At 44.9% G+C, this 23,173-nt stretch overlaps 1 protein-coding gene across 1 annotated transcript in view; it reads left to right on the forward strand.

Moving 5' to 3' along the window:
- The first annotated feature begins 20,286 nt into the window (after positions 1-20,286).
- Positions 20,287-23,173, forward strand: part of tshz3b (teashirt zinc finger homeobox 3b) — a 43,240-nt gene continuing 40,353 nt past the window's right edge. Inside the window, exon 1 of the mRNA XM_061813510.1 lies at positions 20,287-20,463. Within this exon, the coding sequence (XP_061669494.1) occupies positions 20,424-20,463 (40 nt within the window). The 5' untranslated portion in view covers positions 20,287-20,423. The remainder of the gene's footprint in view (positions 20,464-23,173) is intronic.

The following is a 23,173-nucleotide window of genomic DNA, read 5'->3' on the forward strand; positions in this document are numbered from 1 at the left end:
CCGAGGTTAATGGCCGACCAGGCCGGCTAGATGATTATTGATTAGCTAAAGGTTGAGCTAATCATTAGGCTTCATCCATTTTTACGCACTCCTCACAGTGACCTTTACCACTCGGCCCGGATTTCTCCATACGATGATTTGATCACTTTCAGCATGGCGGGGGCGGAGGAGGTGAGCGGGAGGGCAGCCATGATGTAAAACAAGATGGGGAATGCCGGTGAAATACATATAACGACGTCAAACCTTTGCGCCAGTTTAAGCGTTTGTTCGTATAATACGTTACGATCACAGTACAGTCCATTTTTGTAAGACCGAGTGACTGACCAGGTAACTTAATGGATTGACTAACTGACAGGTCGATTGACATGACTCACGAAGTCGTCACCGTACGTCAAGCTGACTGGCTGACTTACTAATACGCCGGTGACTGATTGAGTTACGACCGACCGTACTGATGAAGTAACTGCAAGACCCGCCGATTTACTGACTGATCAACTTAGTGATTGTCTGGCGAACTACCTACACAACTAATTCAGTGACAGACTGACGGACTTACTGACTAAGCAACCAAACTACGGAACTAAATGCAAGCAGACAGATCTACCGACCGACCGACTGACTAACGAACCAGCCAACATTGTTTGGCAGTTAAGAATGACAAAACGCCACTCAAAATCTTTTCTTAGGAGCCGTTCAAAGGTTTTTATCGTGGCTTTTTTAAGCAGCTTATCTGATTTGAGAAGTACCCACAACCACAATCATAATGCGTGTGTGTATATCGAAGGTAAAGTTTACGTAAAATGTAATAGACGAGCGTGCTATCGTGACACGCATCGCTGTTGTGTGCAGTGAGAGTGAAAGCAGTCAAAATGCGAAACATCCGCTCTGAGGGAAACCTTGACACGGTGACAAGGAAATGGCTCTCGTCTAACAGCTCTATTTATTGAATCCCGCCGAATGTTCCTGGCAGCGGCGGGCCCTTTAAGCAAACCCAGACGGGACGCACATCTGCGCCCAATCACACGCCTCTGATCCCCCTCGCCGTTTCCATTTTGTTTGCCGGGGGCCAGCGCTGGGAGACGCCATGTTTATTTGAAGTAACGCTTAACTACTGAACGGCCGCATGTTGTGTTCTCCAGGGAAACCAACAACTTTTCTAATAATCCAAAGGAACCCTCAAAATCCGCCGCCATTCGTTCTACGACACTGGTTTACTTCAGTCGCAACTTTTCCCATGTGAGATAATGTTGGTAGATTACATGGTCATCTTTTAAAAATTGTCCTCTGTACAGGCAATATTGCAAGTCACGTTTTAGGATTCTTAACTGTCCAACAGAATTAGGTGGAAAGGTACTCAACCCCAAGAAAGTAACAACGATAATAACACAGTAACGAGATCTGTGTAGTAATTGAAGGTTAGAAAAAAGTCTTTTTGCGAAGGCCAGAGGGCAGGGCATTGTCATCATCGATACCACAGCCAATAAAAACACGTCTGTTTTAGCGTATAGCAAGATCATCTGCGTGCAAAAATCTCTCAAGGGAGATTGGTAAGGATTATTGGGACGATTTCTCATGACAGTGTTCACATGCTAACGGGGGGTATGCTAACATTGACCCGGATAGCAAACTAAAGCAGATTGGTGAGACTTTTACGTCGTTCCTGATAGTACAGTATATGAAAATGAGTGAAATGCTAGGAGGCTAAACATTGGTAGGCTAACATACAGCTAAGACACAACCTCCGTAGGCATTATAAATCACACTCATTTGCAAAGGATAACGATTCAAATGCAAGCATGCCAACAGTGTGTATTTGAACATACAAGAAACGGCGCTAAGGCAGAACCGTAAGGATTACACATCATGTCCAGCAAGAAATGAGAGAAACTGAAATGCTAATAGTTGATGCGAACATGTTTCGAAAGCAGTTGAAAAACCCAAAAAGTTTTCTGACAAAGTAAGTGAAAATGCAACCAAGTTAACTGGTGATGTGAACAAATTATTCGGCAAATTAATAAAGATTATACATCATGGGCCGCACGGTAAGAACCGATGAAAAGCATTTGCCTCACATTTCTGAGGACGCTTCAATCCCAACCCCACCTGTGTGGAGTTTGCATGTTCTCCCCGTACCTGTGTGGCTTTTCTGCGGGAACTCCAGTTTCCTCCCATGCCAACATTTTTTTGGACACTCTAAATTGCCCCAAGGTGTGATTGGAGGGGGACTCTTGTCTGTCTCGATGTGCCCTGCGATTGGCTGGCGACCAGTTTAGTGTGTACCCTGTTTGTTGGCACTCCCGCGACCCTTGTGAGGATAAGTGGCTAAGAAACTGTGGATGGATTCATGGATGCATCATGCCTTCTGAGTTGTTCTCTCTTATGACCCCCCAGGAAGAAGAAAAAAAACAATTGGGACCCCCAGCCCACCCCACCCGCATCCCCTGCGAGTACACCTCCATATAGCTCTATTTAAAGGATAATCGAATCTAATACTCATAAACATTGAAGAAAGTACAAAAGAAAGGGATCTTGAACAATTTACAGTCAAGAATAAATGTATTAATGTTGCTCATCATGTTCTACACAAAGGGGGTCGTGCCCCCACAGCTGGAGAAGCGCCGCTTTAGTCATGTAAGTCACGTTTCCAATGAAAACAGCGAAATTGCTAACATGTTAACAGTTGATATGCTAAAAAATACCAGAATAGGGCATAATATAAAGCGTAATAAAGAGGCGCACGTCAAGAAGAAAAATGTCGATCGAACGATGATGTCACTCTATGATATCATATTAGCGCTTTACCCGTCCAAAGCAACGACTTTGAACTCCCTTGAATCCGGCGTAGCAGCGTACGGATCATTAAACTCATCCGTCGTCACTCTTCGGCCAACTGAACCAATTCCTGAGAGCCACGTCCAACCGCCCCCCCCCCCCCCCCCCCCCGGCCCCCTCTTGTCTTTCCTCCCCAACGCTGCCTTTCATTTAAATATTTCATCCCGTCGTCTTGAGGCTTGAGCGGCTTTTGCCCGCCGTCATCTGGAGTTGCGGCGACGGCCCCGACGCCAAAGTGGAGCACGGAAGACGTGACGGCGTCAGGTGGCGTTGATGAGAAGTGAAAAGGTGGAGAAGACGCGGGAGTGATAACTAATGTACTTCCTGTGTACTTCCTCCTCGCCTCCTGTCAAGCTTGCCCGCCGCCACCCTCGCTCTGCATCAACTACCCCGAAACCACCGTCAACCCCCACCCCAAAAAAAAAAAGCTGAAAGCACATAACTGATGTGTGTGTGTGTGTGAATGCGAACGTGTACATTTAAGAGACAAACTGATGGCTGACGTGTACGTGTGTGTGTGTGTGTGTCAAAGAGAGAGTGTTCGTGTACATGTGTGTGAGAGAGACAGTGTGTGTGGCGGGGGGGATGTTTGTGTGTGTTTGAGTGAAAGCATGTGTGTGTCAGTGTGTGTATGCATGTGAGTATTTGAAAGTGTGTATATATATATATACATATATATATATAATATATATATATATGTATGTATGTAATACTACATCTCAATAAATGTGTTATAAGCGTGCAAAATCTTGGCGGAAAGAAGAAGAAGCAAACGTGAACGGGACGAGATTCTGCATAATATTTCCCCTCGTCAACACCCTGTTGAGATTTGGAACACGGCGGCGAAAAACATAAAAAGAAAAGCAACAAAAGACACGGTTTGGCTTTTAACGCACCGGCCGCAACGTCGGGCGGCTTCTCCTCCTCCGCCTCTTGTCACGTCGAGCGCAGGTCGTCACGGTAACTCGCCGACAGCAGAGGTGCGACCGTGAAGCCATTGTCATGTTCTCGAGCATCTTTTCGAACTTTGCGCATCGTCTTTGGTTACTATCTGATGCGTGAGGGTGTTGCCGATGATGGTGTTGAAGTCCGCCAACAGGATCCTGGCACGTGTGCCCTTCTTGACGCACTTTTCTTGTCATGAATGCGACTTCTGCTTTTGCTGATGGCTTTTTTGTCTTGATTCATACGTCGTCAGATGAAGCTTCACGCGGGCGTTGACCGTGAACGTAATTCAATTTCATTTGGCATCGTGCCGGTACGATGGTGAACAGTTCTTGCCGACAAAGGCGTGTCTTTTATCCGTTTGATTGTCTTGTCTTGATGTGAAGTTGTCAAAATGTTTATCGGCAACGTCGAGTACAAATGCTTTGGCGTATTCACCGATCTGTGAATTTCGACACACGGCAGAACCGTCCCTCTCCGCAAAGGCTGCCCATTCTTGTTGAAAACTTCAGTGGTGCTCGTCTTTCTTTCTCTGAGCGACTTTTGTCAAAAGCGTTTCCACAACGAGTTGTTCCGACCTGATCCGCGTTCGCCCCTTCTGCGCCTGCGGACGTCGACTGCCACAGCAGACTACGGCAACCCCCGTAGGACAAACTGTTTTGAGCATCTGTAAAAGTTTTTGCCAAAGCCACGATATGTCATAAATGAACACTTTGACGCAAAACGCAAAGTTCTCGTCCTTGTAGTAACAGGCACGCTGACATTATTTTTCACAATCGATCATTTTTAGGATGTATCGTAAATTGTATCTCCGACCGAAATACTTTTCAAAAAAAAAAAAAAAAAATTAGAGGCACATGAATGGCAGACTTTGTAGGTGACTGCCCATTGATAAATTGATGTTAATTCATAAATACTTTAATTCAAATAAAAGTTTGTTGAGGTTCTGAAAGTTGCTCTTAAGTTACGTCCAGTTTGTCTTGGACAACATGATGTCATTCTTATTTCACATTTCGGAGGAAAAACAAATAACTTGCGGTCATGGAAGGGAGTGAAAAAAGTGAAACGGCGGAAATATTGATTTCCTGTTTGGCCTCATTTAATGTGAAATTGCATCATTCATCACTTTCACAAAACCAATAGTGACTCTTTGGGAAGAACAGAAGGGGAAAAAGGACAAAAAAAAAAAAAGAGACACTTCACACTTTTTTATCCATCCATCCATCCATTTTCTGAGCCGCTTATCCCCACGAGGGTTGCGGGGAGTGCCGGAGCCGATCCCGGCCGTCATCGGGCAGGAGGCGGGCTACGCCCCGAACTGGTCACCGGCCAGTCGCAGGGCACACGGAGACAGACAACAGTAGCGCCCACAATCACACCGACGGGGCAATTTAGAGTGTCCAATTTATGTTGCACGTTTTTGGGATGCGGGAGGAAACCGGAGAAAGGCCACGCAGGCACGGGGAGGACATGCAAACTCCGCACAGGTGGGGGCGGGGTTTCAACCCGTGTCCAACGTTGTACAGCTGCCCCACCGTCCCGCCTCACTCTTTTTATATTCCAGTAAATTCAACTGTAATACAGTTTAGCTCAGGAAATTCACATTTCGATCACTTTTAATATCTCACACAACGTGTGCTTGAACCCAAGCCCCGTTTTGAAACCCTCATTGAAAGCAGCCAGCATTTGAAACTCCAATTTTCTTGAAACGCTCAACTTTCCGTGAAACCCTAATTAGAAATTCTAAACCTCTCTTGAATTCCTAATTTGAGAGCACGACGCTTAAGTGGGAACCGCCACCACCGCCGTTTGAAACCCGAAGCGTGGTTTCAAACGTTTCTCCTCCACTCTCGAAATGGGCGAAGCGCGCACGCGAGCGGACTTTGTGTTCCACCTCGCTACGTGTGCGTTTGACCTTTCAACTCCGAGCGCCACACCTCGAAAGAAAAGTCCACCGACTTATCCGTCCTTTCAGTGAGTGGATTTCGCCTGGCGGGATCCTGCTGGTCATCCCTCGCAACAGATAAAAGGATGTATCCCATCCTCAATCCACACACAGCTTAACACTTCCTGATCCTCTCTGGGGAAAGAGTGACACTTGAGAGGGAAAAGCCTCGGCAAACATCCTCTAAACCGGCGATGCGTCGCTCGCCGTCCGCCGGCCGGCCGTCACGCCGCTTCTGGTTTTCACGGCCGTCGCTCAAGCGCTCCCCAAATCGGACCGGCGGTCCGATGCGGTAATTCGGGGTGGCGAGCGCCATATGTGATCTCTTTTGCGCCGATGTCAGCTCGGCTCGCGTCTCGCCTGCCCCGTCCTCCGTTTTCTGCCCTTGTCTGTAATACTGTGTGTGTCTGTGTGCGTGTGTCAGCTTTTGAGTCACTGCAGATTTTTTTTTTTTTTTGTGATGATAGTCAATTCAAGTTTGGCTAATCATTTTTTCCATTTGTCAAGAACACCTTCTCCGTGCCTCCGCGACCCTCTTGAGGATGAGCGGCAAAGAAAATGGATGGACAGCCCTTCTCCATGCCATCCTCGGTTGCGCCGCCCCCCCCCCCCGATTTATTCTTCGAATCACATTCAGATATCTTCACGCTCGAGGTGTAACAATTAAATGATAATCGACCATTACATCGATAATTCATTATTCTTTAGAGTTATTATTTACATTAAAATGAGCCAAATCCTTTGATTTCAGTCTCACAACATTTCCTGACTTAAGCGGTGCTTCATGAAAGCAGACTGATTGAAATAAAGTATTTACAAACATTTCATTTTACTTTGGATAACAACATTTTTCCCGGGTCTTACACAATTAGGATTTTTGGGGCCGATCACTGATCAGCAAGTTTAAAAAAAATAACTGATCACTGATGAATTTGAATGAAAATGAATTTTTTATCTGATTATTAGAATTGACCCCTGCGTACAGGGCACTTGGCCACGCCTCCTGAAGTGACGTCACGTCACGCCACGTGCGCTGACGTAGGACAAACAGTAAAAATGGCAAATACAATTCAATACATTCTGAACTGAGAGAGACGCCATGCTTCTGATTTCATTCAACCGTTCACACGTTGCAATGTTATGCTAGCGGAGAACGTCTCATTCTTTTATACGAGATGCGTATTAAAAATCAATCTTAGGGCATATCTTCGCGCAACCACAGTCTGGTTAAGCTTCGGCCGCGAGCCAGCAAGAAATCGATACGTTTGTGCAGTCCGATCATCGCTAAATATCGCTCAACAAAGAATAAGTGTGACAATCGTTCGCACGTAGCCGTGTTATGCTAGCGAAGAACTTCGAATTCATTTATACGGGGCATGTATTGAAAATCAAATATAAGGCATATCTTCGTGCAAACACAGTCTGGTTAAGCTTCGGCCGCGAGCCAGCAAGAAATCGATACGTTTGTGCAGTCCGATCATCGCTAAATATCGCTCAACAAAGAATAAGTGTGGCAATCGTTCGCACGTAGCAATGTTATGCTAGCGAAGAACTTTGAATTCATTTATACAAGACATGTATTGAAAATCAAATATAGGGCATACCTTGGTGCAAACATATGTGTTCTGGTTGATATTAGATGGATTTAGTTGATGATGCGGTCTTTGATCCATCGAAGGCATTTTTCGTACTGGGTCTTCGGTTTTGGAAAGGGTACGAATGGAACTCCACCTACTAGCCTTTCGGGATACCTGTCGTCACTATTACAAAGTCCGTGACTACAACTCTTAACCATATTTTTTGTTAAATAACCCAAATACGCGATAAAACGCTAACTAAACCTATACTGGACCATGCAATGTTGTCTGAGAAAATGGCGGGAGCAAAAACGGGCTTTGGTTTATGCAGATCTCTGGCCTCTGATTGGTCAGTGACGCGGATTGCGCAATAGTCACGGAGGGGTCAATTATCCATGCAACAATCGATAGACCATCCATGCATCCATCCATCCATCCATTTTCTTCACCGTTTATCCTTATGAGGAAGAATCGAAGGGAAAAAGGACAAAAAAAAAGACACACTTCACACTTTTTATCTATCCATCCATTTTCTGAGCCGCTTATCCCCACGAGGGTTGCGGGAGTGCTGGAGCCAATCCCAGCAGTCAATGGGCAGGAGGCGGGGTACACCCTGGACTGGTCGCCAGCCAATCGCAAGGCACATCGAGACAAACAGCCGCACTCACAATCGCACCTTGAGGCAATTTATTGCTTCTAATTAATGTTGCGTGTTTTTTGAGATGTGGGAGGAAACCGGAGTGCCCACCCGGAGGAAAGCCACGCAGGCACGGGGAGGACATGCAAACTCGATTGAACCCGGGACCTCCGAACTGTGAGGCCAACGCTCTACCAGCTGATCAATCGTGCCGCCAATCGATAGACTAATTGATTCTAAAAAAATCTGACAACTTCATCAAACCTTCACAGACAATCCGAACTTGTAAAATGATGACACCAAGTCATTTCTCCGCGACTTGAAAGCATCATCAAATTAGTTAGCTGCAAATCGTGTTGATGGCAAACCAGTCCAGGTTTGGGATCGCCTCAGCCGCCACCCTAATGAGGACGAGCGTGATGGGAAAAAAAGTTGGTGGCTAGACATCAGTATGGAAAATATATGCAGTCAGCCGCAGTATGTATGTAATACAGTCGGCGTGGAAGCAGGGAGTAATTTGCCTCAGTTAGCGGTTGAGATCCGAGGACGTCGCATTATTGATCAAATTTGTGGCGTAATTAATATGACATTCGTCGTTTGATTTGCGCTCCGAACGAACAAATCTCCATTCATACATGTGCTCATTCATATTTCCTCCTTCAACTCCCTTTGATGAGCGCTCCAAACGTCACGTGTCCGTGGACATTTGATAGACTCGGTTTGACTTCCTGGTTTCACGTGACCCAAAGGGAAATGTCCTTTCCAGCAGCGCCGGGACGCCATATTGGGGAAAAATGCCTCGGAGGAGCCCGTGTGTGTGTGTTTTGTTCCTGTTGTCCAGGTGGTCCCTCATCCCGACTCCCGAGACCCCCGCGGACCACCACCTGGCAGAACCGCGTCGCCAATGTGTTACAGTCATCTGGAGTCGCGAATTGCAGCGCGGCTATGAGGTCGTCCTTAATGGCTCCAGCACATGCGGGTCTGGATCTCGGCCCTCTCATTAACGTAACTGGACACGCTACGCTGTGCGTGGGTGCGTTTTAGAGGGAGGGAGGGGGGCGGGGGTGCGTGATCTTTTCTTGGTATCTTTGTGCCGCACCATTCTTGACCTCCCTTCTCTACTTGTGGGGATTTTCAATTGAGAAAAATGCTCGGATGAGCGTGTTCACATTTGTGTGTCCATGTTCTTGTCTTTATGTAGGGGATATAAAAAGTCGACACGCCCCTGTTCAAAAGTTTGGCGCGATAAGGAAAAAATGAGACCCAGGATAAGTGGCGTCTAAAGTTGAACGTGGCCGGTATAAATAAACAACTGAGATCATGTGGTGGCACAAGTGTGCACACCCAATTATAAACGGGGGTGCGGCGCTGTTCAGAACTGCTCGATAATCAAAATCATATCAAATAATTGTCAGCTGTCCCCATGTAAAGTGCCTCTGATTAACTCGCAATATAGTTCAGATGTTCTCGTTGGCTTTTCCTGCACTTGCGTGTAAAACATGTTATCAGTTCTAATACTTGTGTGTTTGTATCTTTGTGTGGTGCCGCCTCTTATCGAAGGACAATTCTGTGATGTCCACGTGAGAAAATTTCCGGATTTGTCCGTGTGTGTGTGTGTGTGTGTGTGTGAAAGAGAGAGAGAGAAAGACTGATAGACAGACAGAGTGAGAGAGAGCGCAATTGTGTTGTTTGTTTTTGTCCTTCTATTGTTGTGTTGCGTCACCTTTGACATTTGATGTTTTGTGTCGCGCACAATTCGCCGGGGTGCTAATTTCGACTTTTTCCGCACAAGGGAAATGTTAGCATGAGTACGTGTGCGTGCGTGTTTGTTTGTGTGCCGGGGAGACGTCAGTGTTTTGCCAGCGCAACAAACTTGGCGTACTTCAGTGACCTCATCTCCTGTTTTGTCTGCGTGTGCACGTACTTTACGTGCACGGCTGAGTGATGGTTCTTATTTGATTTGGTCTTCTCACGCTGTAAATGTTTCGTTTTCTTCCCTGTTTGTGTTACAGATGTTGCATCTTTGTTGTGCGGTACACGCGGCACTTTGCTGCGCGCAAGGAGGAATTTCCCCCGGCAGTCGCCATCAGTAATGGCGGCCGTAATGAGCTGCAGCTGTCAGCATGTTTCCGCATACACACAAACTGGAGCGCGGCTGCAAAGGAGGAAGTAGTGAGTCACTCGCGCGCAGCGCGCCGTGGAAACGCTGTACCAATCCTCACACGGGCATCTCCAAGAAAAGATTTCTTTTTATTTTTTTATGCGATGAAATAATAACAGCGGTTATCAACTTTTAGGATGCTTTGAATTTGAGTTGCAGTATTATTAAGAGCGGTTACAATTCAGGGTTAGAACACCAGGAAGCAGAAGTGGAGGTGGCAGAAATGAAGATGTTGAGGTTCTCGCTCGGTGTGAGCAGGTTGGATAGGATTAGAAATGAGCTCATTAGAGGGACGACCAAAGTTGGAGGATGTTTTGGGGACGAGGTTCGAAAGAGCAGACTTCGGTGGTTTGGACATGTCCGGAGGCGAGAGAGGGAGGAAATCGGAAGGAGGGTGGCAAGGATGGGGCTACCAGGGACGAGCGAGAGAGAGGAAGACCAAAGAGAAGGTTGACGGATGTTCCATTCCGAGTTAGGGTCGATGGCTGTTGATGACTCAATAAAAGTGTCTGCAACTCGCAAAAGCTGCCGTTCATTCACTTTTTCTAATGCTTTGAGTGTCACATACTTTAGACGCAATAGACTGTTACTACGCAATGAGGGGAAGGAGAGTGCCATCTTGAAATTGTTCAGCATCTCCCGTATTTCATACGTACGTGCATGTGGGGAACAGTTTCACAGCACTCACTCACATTTGGAAAAAGCCACCGGTGTGGTCAGTCATGCCTGCAGATATAAAGTTCCGGGCGTGGTCAGTCATGCCCGCGGATATAAATTTACGAGTGTGGTCCACCAGTCATGCCCGCAGATAAAGTTGCGGGTGTGATTAGGGGTGGAATCTCAAAACATTAAAATAATTTACTGGATTAATATAACATAACTGTGAAGTAAAAATTAAATACACAAACATATAATGAAAATAGAAAACACAAATTTCAAACTCAGAAATTTCTCATTTCAACTGATATCAGTAGAACATGATATAAAATGCTATTTCTAATTTTTCATCAATAAAAAATTCTTGATCTGACAAACTTTATCTGAAGACAAGTTCAATCCTTGAGCAACTGAGTTGTTGTGCGACTGTTATACAGTCAAGAACGTGTCTTTTAACTTGACCAGGCCAAGACCCACGTAACTTTCAAAAAAAAAAAAAAAGAAGAAGAAACTCTGATTCAAGGACAAGCCTTGGACACACTAATATTCAAAAAATAATAATTTGTCATCGGGTCAAATGCGATGAATATGAAAAATGTTTGTCACCTTGCTGCGCATCAACTTCCACAAGGACAGAGCTATTTAGAATCAAAGAATCGTTTTCACATTATTATCAGATATATATATATATATATATATAGCATTTTTTCAGAGCTTTTGGGATACCTAATGAAAAAGTTGTCCATATGTCCAAAAAAATCAGTCCAAGTGGTGCCATCTGTAGGGATGCTCAAAGTGCGGTGCTCGTACCACTACTGGTACTCCGACTTCCTCAAGTAGAGTTCACCTGTAATTCAATTTTTAGTACGGAAATTTGCATTTCATTTTGAATAATTTGAGGTTTTTTGTTTTTTTTTTTTACTATATGCATGTTTCGAACCATTAATACATTATTAATGTTCAAACCGCGCATAATTTGACAGCATTTATTTGATACTACTATTTTTGTGTGCATGAAAAATAAGTCTTGTTTTTGATGTCTACTGCCGACAACACCATTGTCTGTGAATGTCAGTCGTGATGGCGGCGCAAAGGTTTGACAGCCTCGCATCGATCGAGATGTCCTTTTCACTGATGACTTACTTACGAATTACTGCGCGATCTCACGGTAAGGGGTTAAAGCGCCCCCTCTTGGGTTGGCATGCACTCGTCAGCCTGGCAATGTCTTTTCTGCAAATCAGCATCACTCTGGTGCGGCTTGTGCGGACGCAGCTTGGAAGCGCTCTTCCAACGGGTCTTCTTGATGCGTTTACGATAGACTTGTGGCTTGCCTCCGGGCTCCTTCAAACTGCGCCGACACGTCACAATGACAAGCATGTCGTCGCTTTAAAATGCAACTGAAAGCAGAGCAATTTTTTAAAGTCACGTGACAGTTCATGTCAGGGTGTCTCCACCAGGAGTTGGACAAATGACACACTCCAACGTTGCTTTTATTTTTCTTTTATTATTTTTTAATAGACTTGGACGCGGTGATCATGCATTTCATCTATCACAGGTCGCCTTGAATTATGTTTTACTTCATATAGCACCGTATAAACACCAAGAAAACCTCCAAATTTTCTCCCGAGGTGTTTGGTCCGGCCATTTCCTATCACAGATGATTGAAATCGGCAGTTTTCGGTCACATTTGAACAAATTTTAACATTAAAACATGTTCCTATGTCAAAAGTGGAATACACCACCTTTTTTTTTTTTTTTAAAAAAAAAAAAAAAAAAAAATTTTTTTTTTCCTCAACATGTCAAATAATGTAACCAAAGTTAAATGGGATGCACCCAAGTCCCTTAATCTGCTGATTGGATCCCTTGGCAATCAATCAGGATGAGAAGACGCCCCCGATCGGCTGTCTTTCTGTTTCGCTTCACACCGACGGAGGGCCCAACTTGGTGTTGACCACACACGCAAGGATTTGCCATTGTAAATACTGAAGAGGTTGAAACGGCAACAGTGTCGGCTCCAACGGTCTCACCGTCAGATTTGGACACGCAAGACGGTAATGGCTCTGTCCCATCTTTTAGAGACGGACGAGAATCGGCCTGATGATCAGTTGCAAGGTTCAATTCTTTCCAAGCGTTTTCAGAGCAGATTGGGGAGGAAAAGTCTTTTTTTTCACACACCCCACACCGCATGATAATCTTTTCGATCCAGCCCATGAGCGCACCTTTGCCCTCTTTGGCCCGAAAGGGAGGAACATGCTCAGATTGTGGCTATGTGTATCCATGAAGGAATTGTACATTGTAAATAGTAAACAGGTGTAACATTTACCAGCAAGTCGGTCAGGTAAAGGCTCTCTTGGCACACCCCGTACCAAAGCACAATTGATTGAGATTTTGGAGATGGGAAGAGAAGGAAAATGCTCAAATCTCTCCGGATTATTATTGTGTCTTTCCGTCTGCCCAAATAAATGATAATCGTCCGTGCGAGCCCACGGGGTGAGCCGCCCCCTTCGGTCGTCCCCTCGCTCCACTAATAACCGTGCTAATAAAAGCGGCCGAACGGAGACCGCCGCTGACCTCTGCCAATTGTTATCTGCCTTCGCTCCAACTTTGGAGCTCGCGCTTTAATTTTGAGGCGCCGGGTACGGGACAGTGATGAATCGGCTGCATCAAGGAGGGCTTAAATTACTCCGCTCCCCGGTGGCCACGCTGACCGCAACAAGACTGCGTGCGTGTGTGTGTGTGTGTGTGTGTGTGTGTGTGTATACTGTGACCTAGTAATAGCAGATGGAGGGGAAAAAAAAAAAAAACAAGACTGGTCAGCACTTGCCCTCCCGACCCCGCCGGCAGGAGGTGGTGAGGACGCGGTATCCATTTTGTCTTCTTCGGCTTCTCCGGTGTTTTTTTTTTGTTTTTGTTTTGTTTTTTTGGTTTTTTTTTTTTTTTCCCACCCCTTCCTCTGTCTTATCTTCCTCGTTTTCTGCATTATTTATTTTTGTTTTAGCTTCCTACGGGATACAGTGAACTCCCCTGTCTATCAAGATAAAACTGTATTTATTCTTTACTTTATATATTTGTTTTGCCCCTCTCACCGCACTTTAGAAATATTAAAACCTTATTTAAAGATACTTAAAATAATGACAAAAGTATTTTTTTCCCCTCCGGTTGTCAAGCAATGAGAGATTTTCTGATCACATCACTCTGAGAAAAGTTAAAGAAGACTCACGCACGCTTGCTTCACGCCGTTTATTTCTCCCTCCCGGTTTAGTTTACTGTCAACCTGACACATCAAACAAATGAGATTTGAATATTTTATTAGTCATCCCCAAAATGTTAAACCAAACAATTTCCTACATAAAGGAAGTTCTCTTTGTAAATACTGGAAATTAGCGTAGATGTTTTGAGAATTATGAACCATCGTCTCCTGCTACTTTTAATACATGCGGAGCAGCAACGTTTACATTCAAAGAGGATGAAACATTTGATATTTTAACAGCAAACAGTTAAACCAAACCATTCAGTACGACGTTACTCTCAGGCCTAGCGGGGGGTCCTTCTCCGCTTCTTCTTCTTCTTCTCCTCCTTTAATTACACTGCATCTCGTTGGGTAGCTCTGAGTCCGCCACATTATGGTTCGACACTAAAGATGTGCAACTCTCACCCATATTAAAAAAGCACACAAAAAAGAAAAAGACCCATCCGACCAATTTCCAAGCTGCTTATCCTCACAAGGGACGCAGGAGTGGAAGAGCTTTTCCCAGCTGTCTTCGGGCAGGACACGCTGAACTGGTCGGTTGCCAGCCAATCACAGGGCACGTACAGTTGAAACGACCAATCATTCACACTGACATTCACACCTATGGGCAATTTGGTGTATTTAATCAATGCATGTTTTATGGATGTGGAAGAAACTGGCTACTGAAAAATAATGAGCTTGATACTCACTGAGCTGACGATTGATTGGCTCAACAGCCGTTGTCAGTGGCCCACCGCAGCGACGGATAGACTCTTGCAGATGGCGCCGCGGCGTCGCTTTTGATTCGAGAGCAGCACAGCTTCGGAGTCGAAGATTAAGATCAGCCGGTGAAATCCCGTCTCATCACCTCGACTTAGAGGGTGAAGGAATGTCGGAAGTCGGACAAGTTCAGCAAAGTTGAGTTTTGTGTGATATCAACAGAATCGGAATCGGAATCAGCTTTCACGGCCAAGTACGTGACAGCACGCAAGGAATTTGTCTCCGGCGGTCGGCGGATGTGCGTATACGTGAAGGTAGCTCGTAGAAGGTGTATGTCGGAATTGTTTGAAAAGTTGTTTGACTTCACAAGGGTGAATCTTGTCCTCTGTGTAAAACCATTCTTAGAATTCAACTCGGGCCATGCGGTGAGTCCTTTCTTAGTTGGATATCGGCAGAGGTGGCGATGGCGAGGAACATGCTACATTTACTTTAGGAACATTTTTTTTATAAATTCTACTTGCCAGAGTACTTTTGATGACTCATACTCCTCAGTTTGACTTCAGTCTATATATATATATATATATATATTTGGAAGATAGAGTACTTTAAGTCTCTAATGGGAGGCTATATGCTGATTGCTACTTTCATTTGTCAGTAATTGTGCGTGCGATCTATTTTTAGAATGTGGTTTTGGGCTTCCGCATGGGCCGCCGTTGCTCCGATACGCTGTGATTGCAGCGATGAGATTTGAAATGAGTTTCGCCAATCAAGATAATCACGTCTGTTGGTCCAATCAAAGTGAGCCACGGCAGCTGCGCACGACTCCTGCTTCCATTAAAGATTACAGAGAACAACAGTTACGACTTCCACAATAGTTGTCAGTGCCCAAGTTTGGACATTTCAGCCCTTTTTTTCCTAAAGTTGAGAAAACGCCCTGAGGTAAATTGCCAATGTTATTACTCTTGTTTTGGTTGCGCATGTGGCAACATGAGCACTATTTTATGGGCAAAAAGTAGCTGGAAAACATGCATCTTGTCCTCTTTCTCTCTCTCTTGCTCTCTCTCTGAAATGGAAAAGAGTGCAGGTGTGGTGTGCGGACTCCTATTAAATATGAGTTTGAATGTGATCTGTTACTTTTGAACACGGCCGCGTACCACGGAAGAGGGAGCGAGTGCCTCGTTGCGCAGCCGAATGTATTGCGCTTGATTTAAACGGGTAAAGGACCGATAAAGAGAGAGCGTGACTTTTGTATCGCCGACCTGGCTAAGGAGGCAAAAAAGTTAAACAGCAAGTCGATCCCCGTTCAAGTTTGAACAGGGGTGTGCAGACTTTTTATATCCACTGCGGCCTTCTTCGTCTTTATCTGCCTGATGAGCCAACAGCGTTATGCTGTTTTGCAAGTACAAACAATATCATGTCTTGAAGATGAATCTGCCTTCATTTGTTATCTTTCAAAGATTTTATTTCATTAAGATTGCATTTGTATTTTAGATCGAGTGATATTGTGCAGCTATATTTGAATTTGCTCTTTCGTGTTGTTGTAGGTTTTTTTAAATTTGACATTCATGCTTCCGATTTCAAAAATATATCGGACGTTATGCATTAGTTAGTACTGCAGTAGTACTTTCTCAGTCTTACTCAAGTACGTAATTATTTAAAAGATTACTTTTTACTTTTACGTGAGTCATATTTTTCTAAAGTGTGTAGAATATTTGGCCATTCTACCCGCCTCTTTATACGCGTGAATAAAATGTAATTTTGTCAACAAAAGCCCTTTTCCACTTATCTTTTTTATTACATAGTTTGAAGTGTCACAAAATTAATGAGTGGAAATGTAAAAAAAAAAAAAGTTGTTTTAAATAACGTCACAGTCATTTATATTTCCTATTGATTGATTCATTTCAGAAATCTGATGGTTGTGATTTTTTTATTTTCTTATTTTTACCACCACACATTTTCAAATCAAAACATTTTGTCAGCACGCGAGTAGCTCTGTAGAACTTCTAAAAATAAAATTTTCGTCACAGGTTTTGCCTTCCATACACACACACACACACACGTCCTCCAAAAAGCTGGGAAAAGTTTTTTTTTTTTTTTTTTTAAAGAAAAAGCAGATCCCACTGGGAGCAATTTAGCATGCAGTGGCTTTGCCTCTTTTAGGACACTTTAAAAGCGGACAGCCAGACGCAGCTTTTGAAGCCGTCGCCCTTCTTCGCTCACTGGACGATGGGCTCGACCAACCCGTCCAAAAACGTTCCACGAGGGCTCTCCTGACCTCGGCTCAATATTGCTAGAGCGACAATAATCGATTCTGATGGAACAACAAGTGAGTCATCAGCTCAGTGAACAGTTCGCTGATTGTCTCCACAAATATGTATTTCATTCTTTTTTCTTTCTTTTTTTTTTAATCATAGAAGTGTACCCGCCACAATAACCAAAGATCAGAAAATTGCGGCATGCACGGAAGCAAAAGCAACAAAAAAGTTGACAGGAGGAGGAAATGGATTTGGACGTAACCGTTCCCCCGAGACCAGATCCTGGCCGGGAGTCAGGTCGGGGATGCAAATTAGTTGGGCTGTCGTTCACTCACTTTATATATCTATGACGATACATTTTTTTTTTTTTTCCCACGCGTTCACTCTAGAGCTAAGTCACAATACAACATATGTTCACACGTAAGTGTAATTACACTGAAGATATTTAAAGCGACTTGAAGTGTTTGTTCCCATCCGCCCCTCCCTCCTCGGTGGAATCGGTTTGATTCCACCCACCCCCACCCTCACCCCCACCCCCACCCCTGACCCCAATCGTCCTCGTCCTCCCCGGATCCAGGCTCCCCTCTCCGGACTCTGCAGCCGCGCCCCCTCGCGCTCATCTCGGCGCGTGAAGCGCGACCCTGGAGTGTCTCGCAGGAAAAACAAAAAAAAAAAAAACAAATCACAACATTTCACTTCACGCTGCAGCGAAGAGTCAAAACTTCCAACACGGAACACGACCGAGAAAACAAAAAGAAAATGGGGACACACACAGACATATTTCATATTTAAAGACGCGGATTCTTGTGCGTAAAAGACGTCCCAATGGGAATCTGCATTGTATCAATTCCTCTTTGAAGAAATCTCTCCACACTCACGCCGACTTTTTCACCTACTTTGTCCCCACGCAATTATTTTAAGGTGAAAATATTTATTTAATGGTAAAATCTTTTTGCACCCATGAGTTTTATATGTAAATGTAAAGTTCTCCAATACAGGGCCAAACGACATTTTATGACATTTTTTATGTTGAATTGATTTCGGAGCAATGTAGAGGATCGGGTCAAACACGTTTCACGGATTTTGAAATGATGTTAAATTCAACTTTAAAGTCGCCACGATGTGCTCTGCGACCCTTCATTGTTTCTGTTTTTAATATTAACGAATCACTGCATAAATCACATTTACCGTCCAATATGGTGAACAGCATAAATAAGAAGTCAACTAACTGTACGTTTGGACATTTTAAATAACTCTTATCTAATACGTTTTTGATCGATTTCATTTTTTTTTTTAACACGTCTTTGTATTCACCACAATTATCATTTTTATTTAAACTTTGTACCTAGTCAGGAACACTACTTTAATTGTATTTATTTTTCGACGGAGGATGTGCAGGATGTTTACTAAAAGTGACAGGAATCAAATAAGATACATAATTTAGGTGCATGTATGATTACAACTCGTGCACACAGAGCTCAGTTTTACGTGTCATTAAGGATCAAAAGTTAATATAATAATCGTGCGTAATTATTCAGTATATTGCGTCCCTTGAGCGCAGGTGGACGGTCCAGCTCAGACCAAATTAGATTGCATTGCATCAGTGAAAGATTTTGAATTTATACTTCATATTACAACATGGTCAAATTACATACAAATATTAAAGTGATCATAAATGCTTTTTTGATTTTTTTTTCTTTTTTTACCTGCAGACGGTCGCTGTGATTTGTAATTTCCTTTGCAAAAAAAAAAAAAGTGGAAACTTGTCCGTTTGATTGACGATTGAGTCCGTTCTCGGCGCGCGTGCACGCTCGCTCTCTCTCTCTCTCCCTCTCTCGTGCCAAGCCAACGCGCACGCGGACGTGTCACTCACACCGCCGCGAACTGAACGCGTTCGTGTGCGCGAGTGTGACGTGGGATTTCTGCGAGGTGGGAGGGGGCATCGTACTGTCCCCCGTCGACGCGCGCGCACGAGACACCGATGATGGATGCGCCAATGGAGAGACGGACAGATGCTTGGGCGGATCTTAGGGCGCGCACCGCTGCAGACGCGCGCACACCGGCGGCGAGATCTGCGGGGAAAACGACGTCCGTGCACGGGCGGATTCCCGCAGCTCCCGGCGGCGCCCGCGGACGAGCTTCGAGTCCCGCTGCGCATCTGGCGAGGAGGACAAAAGAAGAGAGAAGAAGGTTCAGGATTTACCCCACCCCCCCCCCGCCCCCCGCCCCCTCACCTCTCCGTCGCCTTGACCGGATTATTATACTTCTTCCGTCCTGAACTTTTTTTCCTGCAGGCTGGGAACCCCCCCCCCCCTAAAAAAAAAAAAGTGGGAATATTGAAGAAAGAGAGAACCCCCCCCATGAAGAACTTTTTATCGCTCGCGCGTCTCATTTAAATAGCACCCCAGACCAAGCCCCACAAAAAAGAAGAACGTGAAAGAATTGCCGTCAAAGAAAAGTGCCACCTCCTCCTCCTCCTCCTTCCTTCCTTCCTTCCTTCCTTCCTTGCTTCCTTCCTTCCTTCCTAACAGGGAGACCCAATCAAGCGCACATCTCATCGATTCCAAAGCATTAACAACAAAAAAAAAAAAAAAAAAAAAGAGGGAGGCACGTGCACGTGTGTGGGGAAAACATTGATGGACCCCCTGTTCCTCACGTAACCTCCCTCTTCATCCTCATCATCATCTGGAAAAAATTTTAAGGGGGGGGGGGCTTCAAACACCTGGAGGAGCGCACACGGGCGCGCGCACTGTCCCCCGTGAAAGCTCCATTCAGTTCAAGTAAGTGCGCGTGCGCGTGGTGTCTGTTGTGATAAACGCGGTGTGGTGGGTGTGCGGGGCGGGGGGGGGGGGGGTGAGTGACAGGGAAGGGGGGGGGCAGAGCCGCGTTACGTGCCGCCCATCATCAGCCTCGCAGAGGTTCAAGTGTCGAGGAGGCTCCTCGCCTTTCTTTTTTCTCCCCATTTTCTCTTTATTTTCTCCCCTTTTTGCGCACTTTTGACTGACGCCCGTCTTTTGCTTGTGCCCCCCCCCCCCCCCCTCAAGCGCGCCTGTTGCAGGCGATCACGCGCGCAACCCCCGGACGGACGGACGGACGTGCACGCACCCGCCAAAGAGGGGAAGCGTTTCACCTCCGCTCCCCCGGCACCGACGCGGCGACCCTCTGGCCAGCCGAGCCCGAGCTCGAGCGCAGCAATCCCGGGGAAGGAAGAGAGGAAGGGACGCCGCTACCACCGGCTCTCCTCCGCCAACCTCTTTCTCTTTGCCTTTTTTTTTTTTTTTTCATTTTTATTTTTATTTTTATTTATTTTTTTTTTTTTTGAATTTGTCGACCCGCACACGCTCCATCGATGCGGGAGTCCTGAGCGAGGGAGAGCCGACGAAGTGGGGGGAGTGCAGCCCGCGGGAAGCCTCGCTTCAGCGGGGCCGCAGTGGAAGCGCCTTCCCCGCGGCCAGACACGCCGACATGCCGCGGAGGAAGCAGCAAGCGCCGCGGCGCGCCGCAGGTACTCGCCGGTTCTCCTGCCTTTGCTTTTTTTCGTGCACGTGTGTGTTGGTGTGTGTCACCCGACCCCCCCCCCTCCATCCCTCCCCACCCCCGCGCCCTGCTACCAACACTTGCCCATTATTTACTTACTTTTCAGCAATATTGGAGGGAAAACGCCTCCTTTCGTAGAACTTACTTCGCTCGGATGTGTTTGACTTCTGCATCCGCTGCGACGAGGTCTTCCTTCTTGTTTTGTGGCATTTTTGCAACGGAAAATTGAAGGGAGAAAATGCGTTCATGCACATTTGATGGCCGTGGTCCTGTTTTGGGAGCACTTTTTGACAACTTTGGACTAAATTGAAGCCTTGAAAATAGAGTAAAACGGTTCAGTTTGGGAAAATGTTTTCTAAAAAGCGATCAAATTTGGTTAATCGATTGTGAACGCGGCTCTTTTTAGAACGTTTTTGTTCATTGTGTCGCTTTGGGAAACGTTTGAACGCAATGAAAACGTCACATTGCATCACAAATACAGTAGAAGAGAGCACTTGGGGAATGTTCTTGAGCAACACTAACCTATGACCTCTGTGTATCTTTTTGCTTGGAACGAGATGATGATCTCATTTATTTGACTTCCATGTCTTATTTATAGATTAGTGGCATTTTGGAGCTGGGGGGGGGGGGGGAAGATCCTAAACGATATAGATGTGTGGGGTGTGTGTTTCCAGGACATTTCTGTTCAGCGTGTCACTTTTAGGCAACTTTTCCACACTGATAGAAATGAGGACAATTTTGATGTCCACAAATGTAAAAAAAAAAAAAAAATGATTCAGTGGCATGAAATGTGAGCTTGTTTTTAGAAAAATTGTGTTCGTAGTTGTCACTTGCGGTCAACTTTGGACTAAATTGAAGGCAAAAATAGAGTGAATTACCCTTTTACTCGTGAATTATTAAAAAAGAAGATCAGAATGGGTTCACCCGCACAAAAGTTTGAAAACGTCTGTTTATGGTTTCAATAATTACGGCCCCAAACTACAGGAACGTCATTCATCTGATGTAGTCTGCCACGAAAAACAGATGAAAGACGGGCTGACCAGCCGTAAAAGCCGTCATGTTTCGGGGGGCGTCGCAAACGGTTCAGGGTTCCGCTCACCTGACGGGGTCCGACGTCGAGGGTCGCCCGTCTCCTCCGCTCGTGCCCCGTGATTGACTGGCGACTTGACCAGGTCGTGCGGGGCCCAGTCTGCCTTTTTACGCTTCAGCTCGCCGCCACTTTCAGGCAGTTAGAAGACGGCTGGGTTGCAAAAAAAAATATTCTAGCTCGTGAATGTTGTTGATGTCCAGCAAAAATGGTAAAAAAATGTCTTCCTCAACTCTAAATGTGGTTATGTTTAAGAATCTATTTGATGGGGTCACTTTCCCACAACTTTGGACTCAATTCAAAATAGTCTTTTGTTTGTGCATGTTGTTATCTTCAGGTATGAAAAGATATTTATTTAAAATGAAAAAAAAAATGGCCTCGTTTTAAGAGCCCTTTTCTTCGCACTTGATGACAACTGAACAAAATCAAAGTCAGGTATTACATTCAAATTGCTTCTAGTTTGTCAATGTTGTTGTCCGCAGATGTGAGATGTAAAAAAAAAACTGAAAAATATACATATGTATAAGAAATGGGTTCAACGACTCAAAATGTTATCGCGTGAAAATGTCTTTTTACTTAAAAGATGAACGTCACGTTAAACATGATCTAAATGTGTTCATTGACACTAAATGAAATTGCCTTCATGGAAGCTTTTTGTTCATGTCACTTTTTGACCTATTCTGACAAGTTGAGGCCCCCGAAAAAAAATCTTCTAAAAATGTTTTGGAGTAGCTTCACTTAATCAATTGTCGTTGTTCACAAATGTAAAAATAATGTTTAAAAAAATGTGCAAAATGGGCGCTAAATGCGTTCTCTTATTGGAGTCTTTTTAGCAAAATTCAAGCCCAAAAAAGAAAGTCAAAACAGGACCATTTGTGAACATTGTTGTCTGAAGATGGAAAACTAAGCCGAAATGGGTTCATCATCAATAAATATGCTCGTGATTTTTGTATTTGATGTATTTCTCATCGTAGCATCAATTTAGTACAACTTTGAGCAAAACGTAAGCTGCATAAATCTCGGCGTTGCGAGTAAGACTAAAATATCACAGGTCGGAGTTCAAGATTACGCTGGGGGTTGTCACGCCTCCCGCAGTCGCTCGTGAAGTTCGCACCTCCTCTTTCCTCCTAATCTTGTTGCAGTTTATGCAAATGCTTTGAGTCATTTTGCAACATTTTTATTCAGCGGAAAAACAAACAAAACAAAAATAAAAAAAAAAACGATGTTTGGGTCAGCGTTTCATTTGTGATATTCTCTATAAAAAATGAATCCAGTCTGATTTAACAGAGTGTGGTGGCCGGGTCGGCATCGATTATTCTATTCCGCTTCATCTGGAAAGTTGATGGCAAAAAATCCCGTTACCCCCCCCCACCCCCACCCCACCGAAGCTGAATTCACTGAGACGTTTAATTTTCTCATTGATCGGTCGTCTTTGGCGTTGCCACGTCTTGTCCGCGCTCGTAAAAGACGCATTACCGCTATAGGACTAATTATCGTAAAGCTTTGCGCAACAAAGAAGTTCAAGAGTTGATACTTTATGATCCCCGAAGGAAATCCTCCCGTTCGTACTGGTTGGCGCCTTTTTCACGCT

This window comes from Syngnathoides biaculeatus, chromosome 3 (genome assembly GCF_019802595.1).
Source record: "Syngnathoides biaculeatus isolate LvHL_M chromosome 3, ASM1980259v1, whole genome shotgun sequence".
NCBI lineage: Eukaryota > Metazoa > Chordata > Actinopteri > Syngnathiformes > Syngnathidae > Syngnathoides > Syngnathoides biaculeatus.